At 37.0% G+C, this 6758-nt stretch overlaps 1 protein-coding gene across 1 annotated transcript; it reads right to left on the bottom strand.

Annotated features, from left to right (window-relative positions):
• Positions 1-1929: 1929 nt before the first annotated feature.
• On the bottom strand, positions 1930-4357 carry LOC107752934 (G-protein coupled receptor 26-like). Its single transcript, XM_016569006.1, has 3 exons — positions 3355-4357; positions 3147-3260; positions 1930-2371 (listed from the first exon to the last, which is right to left on the bottom strand). Exons 1-3 carry the CDS (start codon positions 4023-4025, stop codon positions 2164-2166), a joined length of 993 nt encoding a protein of 330 aa, XP_016424492.1. The 5' UTR covers positions 4026-4357; the 3' UTR covers positions 1930-2163.
• Positions 4358-6758: the final 2401 nt, after the last annotated feature.

Genomic DNA, 6758 nt, shown 5'->3' with positions numbered 1-6758 from the left:
GTCCCCTTCAGATTTCTTTTCCCCTCCTCTTCCTCTTTGTCTCCCACTAGTAGGATTCATTTTCCAAATATCATAATCAGCTGTGCTCTTGTTCATATCATCCTTAGATTCTGACTGCTGTGTCATCAGTTTTGCTACTTAATGTTCACACATGGATAAATGTGTGCTGTTTGAGTTTATATTGTGATTCTTGAGGTAGTTATATTGTGTGTTTGTGTTTTCTAAATGAGAATATGGTTAAACCTGTGCAAAATGATGCCGTTCTTGTGTAGAGTTTAGCTGAAAACACTGAGCAAATTGGAGCGTTTGTGAAAACAGGTGAAATGTGTTAAAAGTTTTGAGAAACGTGTCTTTGTTTTAGGAACTGCATGAACGGTTTGGAAAATTGTGCCAAACGAATCAGTTATAGTGCGTTAGCAATCGAGAAAAACTGTAACACAGCAAGACACCTACATCACACAATTAGCCAAATAGTTAATTTTCTGGCCAAAACCACATTTTGTTGAATAAATACAAACTCTACATTTCAAAATGCTGAAAATGTTTTTCTACATACATTACTAACTCTATCAAAACACAGCAAACCTGATTCAGAATTGAGTCATTCGGTCAAAACATTAGCACTACTTTTCTATCCAATAGAAACATATAGTCAATCATAGCACAGTGACTGTCAAAATACTAACAGTTGATGGCTTTACAAAAACTGCATTTCTTGTCATGTTTCAGTTCTACCTGCACATAGACAATATAAAAATCCATTGTTTTTTGTAATTTAGTTACCTTCAACTGAAACCCATTTTACATTTTTAAGTGTTGAATTTGTTCATTCTTGGCAACAGTCTAAAATTCAATGAGTCATTATAGAAAAAAATAGGGTTCCCTATGCAGAAATTCAATTGGAACCTTGATTGAAATTGCTTTAGTGGGTGGGGGTTGGATGTGGTACCCATGGCCCCATGGTAGCTGATGCCAGTGATCAACAAAAATTCCAACATACATGGCCTTTGGTTACTATGCAAGCTTGTTTCTGTCACTGCATAAAAAAGTAAAAACGGTAATTGTGACCTTTTTATCTCACAATTTGGACTTCTATTCTTGGAATTGCGAGTTGGAATTGTCTTGCAATTCAGACTTTATCAGAATTGTGAGATAAATTCACAATTGCAAGAAAAAAAGTCGGAATTGTGAGATAAAAAAAAGTCACAATTATGCTTTACCCTTTATATTCCATGGCAGAAATAAGCTTTCATAGGTTCCACATGTGTAAGGGGGAAAACAAACAAACAGACATAAAAATGCACAGTCCAGCACACATTCTTACTCCTGCGGCCCAGCCAAAGGCTGCACTCGGCAGAATAAAGTTCTGAATATTTAATTATTTAATTACATGGGAGATGTAGGTTTGTCTTCACGCTATTTAATGTACTATTATGGTTTGTTTGTTTGTTTGTGTGTGTGTGTGTGTGTGTGTGCGTGTGTGCGTGTGTGTGTGTAGTCCTGGTATTCCTTACATTATGGGGACCAAGTGTCCCCACAAGGATATCAGTAATTTTTGACATCTTAGAAATCATACAGAATTAAGTTTTATGAAAATCTAAAAATGCAGAACGTTTTCTGTGAGGGGTAGGGTTAGTGGAAGTGTCCCCTCAATAAAAATTGCGTTCTGGCGGCACCTAGATAGGACCGAAAGGGCACTTTAGCACTGAATCAACCTAAATCCATTAATTTACAACAAAACTAAATGTTATGGGTTAAATCAGGTAGAAATAGCTCTTTGTGCAGGTCATCACTTTTTACAATGATAAATACCTATACAAATCTTACTCTTCTACTATAATTTTATTTCAGAATGTACATTATAATTCACATTACAATACTATGTTGTGAATAAAGAGTCATACATTTATAACAGAGTGTGCAAAACTTCATGGTGATCCAGTGATTGGCAAACGTTTTGAACTTTATAAGGTTTTAACAGACAGAAATGACACACTGTACGCCATTATTTCAGAAATTATAGGCAGTTTGGTGTGCCATTTAGCCACTGACTAACCAAACCACTGCTGAGCACATATTTCTGAAGGTGTCAGTTGTCAGCCTTTTTCACCTGCTCTAGTGACAGTTATCCTCCATCAGCTTGTTAACCCTTTGTGAGTAGCATTAAGTTTCCATGCATGAGGGACTGCTGTGACCAGAAAGTGTGTTCCGTCCCAAAATCCTGTTGCAAACTCCAAAAAGGGCCTTTTTATATTGTTGCCGTAAGAGGGAGTAGACGAAAGGGTCAGAGGCAGCTTTGCTGTACACTAAGCACTTGCTCATGATCCCCCAATAATGGTCGATTTTTACTGAAGGAGACAATTCAGTCATTCTAGGAGAAAAGAATGATCTATATTATTATAGAAACATTTAATATGGCATTGTATTTAAGAAATAGACGATTCATGGCCATGTTGTAAACAAATTACTATAAATTAATGTTTTCTGGCACGCAGTGTAGTAGTCGAATTAATACAGAGGTTTATTTAATAATTAAATTACATAATAGGGCCTACTTGCAACAAACTGTAATATTATTATTATTATTTTACAGGGCAGTAACAGTGTAAATGTTCAATATCTTTATCGTATTCCTTGCTTTAAGGTATATATGTAAATATACAGAAACTGGCTTTCAAAAATAACCCACTATGAGAAATATTTACTGTAAAAGTAAAAAATGTGACAACTAGCCCCAGTCTACCTTGTACTGTTATACATATGAACACTTACTACTGCGATTGAATTACCATAATATCTGTTTCCATAACACTAAATCATGTCATATGTAAAAAAAAAAAATTTTAATTATGTATTATTATCTCTCAGAGAAATGTTCACTGAAGTAAAAAAAAAAATTTGATAACTGTACTATTGTAGACATAAACACTTATTATTGCCATATCTGTTCTCGCAGGTAGCCTACCATATCATGTCAAAAGTATGTGCTAAATTTTTAGAATATTTATAATTATTATTCTATTACTTGTATTATTTTATGCTCTCCATTCCACTAAAATGAATTGTCATAATGTAATACCGTGTTCTATTATTTTTATTATTTTATGCTCTCCATTCCACTAAAATGAATTGTCATAATGTAATACCGTGTTATGACATAGGGGGCGAAGCACAGGACGAACGACCCGATGAATATGCCGATTTTCTTGGTGGCCCTCTGTCTCCTTTTCTTCTGCTCCAGTAAGCACCGTTGTTTCACACTAAAAAGTTTCAAAGAACAAGTCACGAATACACATGCTTATAATATGTAAAGTAAAATACTGTAATGTTTACTATATAATGTTTTACATGTACCTTGGGTGAATGTCGACAAGTAGTAAAAGCGTCTGCACCGTTATAACATCTATCCTCTTACAATGGAAGCGCGCCACTTGTAGCACTTTCAGGTAAGTAAAGCAAAGGATGAAAAGCGAGAGGGCGAAAGTACATGCGTGGAACACCGCGGTGAACACCATGAAGTGAACACGGCTCTCAGCATCTTCTCTCAGGTGCAAGGTGCATGACGCGTACGCGGGACTGTAGTCGACCCAGGACAGCAGGAGACTAGTGAGCGAGAATGCGAGCGAGTGAAGCCAAGCATAGCTGACCATTAGTGCGGCATTCTTGAGTCTCATTTTGCTGGAATAAGTCAAAGGGAAAACCACGGCTATCCAGCGGTCAATGCTGAGAGCTGCCATGCTCAACATTGTGTTGGTAGTCAGGAAAGTATCCATAAAACTCACTGTATAACAAAAGTGGTCGCCAAAAGGCTTTTGGTGTTTTACGACCCCAAGTAGGGTAGAAGGCATGTTGAGAACAGCGATGAAGATGTTGCAGAATGAGAGGTTCATGATGAAGATCCCCGGCACCTGTGAACGAACTTGTGCGCTGCAGGTGAAACATAGTAACACCAGCAAGTTCGCCACGAGTGACACAACTGCAATTACAACGATGAGCGACTCTAGAAATATATCCAACAAGTTCATGTTCCTGTCTAATTTCAATAGCAGCTGATTTGTTGTGAGTTTTTGTCCGTGATCTCCCTTTGGGTCCTCGGTGGCTCATCTATGCTGCTTTCCATTCTGTTTGGTAAAAATGAACGCCGTTAAGTATCGGTCATTGTCGAGGAGTGCTGTCCAGTGTGCTGAAAAGACCTTTAACGGACTTGATTATCGTCACATCATCACCTTTAATTGAACTGAATCCCGTCGTCCGCATCTACGGAGTTAAAATTGTAATCTTTGTATGATTTTAAATTAGGCACTGTAATACAACACGTTCGACAGTAGAAGGTGAAGAGAGAGAGCGCGCAGTCGGTACGTGTGCTCATGCGTATTAGAATTCTCTGAGCGCTCCCGGCTCACGTGCAGCCAGTTTATTACATGTGACGTTTGCTTGACAAATTGCAGTTTGGCCAGTGGGAGAGATTGTCGATGGAAGATATGAGTTCTTTTAAGTCCAAGGAAGTTGCAAAGCTCTGTTCAAAAGTAAAGGAATTCATGTTATACAGTTGGGCTCTGTGACAGCTTTAACAAAAAAAAGAATATCCCAGTGCTTACATAATAAGCTTGATTATATACACAATAGCGAGAGTAAAAGCATCACAAGTAATGGACACGACTCCAGCCATCAGTTAACGTCTTGTGAAGCAAAAATCTATGTGTTTGTAAAAAACCAAATCCATCATTAAAGTGGTTTAACTTTAACTTCGCTTCTGGCCAAAATACCAGTCCATATATTCCATAATAACGCTTCCTCCACTGATAAAGTCCATCCCCTGTTGTCCTCTCACATCAGAATTCACCAACTTATTTGTTTATAACTGTTTTGGACTGTTTTCACTTGTAAACAGTGCTTGATATGTGCACATTTCTCTCCTCATTCAGATGGGAAGCAAAGGTTTTAAATTAAAAACGTCTTACAATGGATTTGTTTATTACAAACACACAGCTTTTCACTTCACAAGATGTTAGTTGATCTATTTGATTCGTGTGGATTATTGTGATGTTTTTATCAGCTGTTTGAACTCTCATTCTGACGGCACCCATTCACTGCAGAGGATCCATTGGTGAGCAAGTGATGTAATGCTACATTTCTTTAAATCTGTTCCGAAGAAGAAACAAAATAATCTACATCTTAGATCATGGCCAGAGGGTGAGTACATTTTTACATTTTTAACTATTGCTTTTAACAGTCTGGTACCTAATAAAATGGAAATAAACAGCTAAAGTTAGCCACTGATCAGTGAAAGATTGAGAGATAGACCTACTGTAATTTTTATATTGCATAGCCTCTCATGACTCAAGTAAATAGTACAGTTAAGACTTTTTTTTGATATATGTACACAACATTTTCCATTTCCTTCTGCATTTCTTTCTTTCCTGGGAGAACAAATGTGAAACACGTGTTTATTTTATACGCACATGCAAGCACACACACGACTGCCCTCAACAGGTAAAGCCAGGGCTATTTTTTTCATCATCACCATGGCAACTTGTAAAGTTATTTTGGACTCCTTCTTTTTCCATCTTTGAGTTTTTTCTTTCTTCTTTATTCATCAAGGACAATTTTTAAAACACATCTGCCATTGTAGTATTTTGCGGCTGCTGGTGTGTGTACTATAGTGTAAAATGGGACTAAAGATTCCTCTGAAGGATTTTCTTTCTTGTAGCAAAATGGCCATTGAAGACTTATTCATTGAATACTGAGAGAAAACCAGTGTCTGACTCTACTTAGTTAAACTACAAATCACATAAACAAAAACTGCTATGTTTGCAGGTGACTTTTGCTAAATACATCCAAAGCTAAAGTTATAATCTCAGTTTGGTTAAATTACCTTACATGAGATAAATTCAGTGTCTGTCTTCTTCTGTTAACATAACTTCTGTTATGTTTTAAGATGATTTCAAATAAGAGTCCTCTGTATTCAGAGCCAGGTGGTGGTGATGATGATGACCGTGCGGTGCAGGTTAAAGACTGTGTATTCCTTATTTGATGGCAAAGTGCCACCAACAAAATCCGAGAGTTTATCACTTCATTTAAACGTAGCTTTGGTAACACAACATGGTGTAATCATACTGCATATTATATTATGTTGTGACACAGAATACAACTGAAAAATGTCTCTGTTGTGATTAAATTGGTGGGGGAAAAAAACAAATAAAACTATGTTCAGAAGCTCTGACACTGAGATAATAGGTGTAATGCTCTCGTTATATGTTTAGCTATTAGTTCTGATCATAGTTATTTTACAGTATGTTGATGGAAAACCTCTTTAGAGTGCAGAGGATGTGTCCTGTGGTAAAGAAGGAAACCTTTTTGTGTTCACATGTTCAGACCCTGGGAGGACGTTACGCAATAAAGTGCTGATGCCAGAGCCACTTAAGATGTCAACAGTCAGGGCATACCTTGGTCTTTCTTTCCCTCTCTATTTTCATATATATAATGAGAGAGAGAGATTACATAACAGGATGTCTAGAAGTCAGGATGCGGTTGTTTATTTTGCATATGGAGGTGTACTGTACTGTACACTGTGAGCCAGAAAACGGAATAGCGTCCACATGGACACCTCTAGCCATTTTTTCTGCACATAAACAAAGTAAGATACAATAAACATGTTTTTTTTTTTATGTTTGTTTTTCTGTCATTGTGGGGAATTTACCTTACCTTACCTTACCTGTCTGCAGTTACATTAAGAAAAATATAGTATGTCTAACAAG

Source organism: Sinocyclocheilus rhinocerous, unplaced genomic scaffold, assembly GCF_001515625.1.
Source record: "Sinocyclocheilus rhinocerous isolate Xijiao unplaced genomic scaffold, SAMN03320098_v1.1 scaffold1634, whole genome shotgun sequence".
NCBI lineage: Eukaryota > Metazoa > Chordata > Actinopteri > Cypriniformes > Cyprinidae > Sinocyclocheilus > Sinocyclocheilus rhinocerous.
The sequence above is the reverse complement of the archived record's forward strand: the minus strand, read 5'-3'. Positions and strand labels throughout refer to the sequence as shown.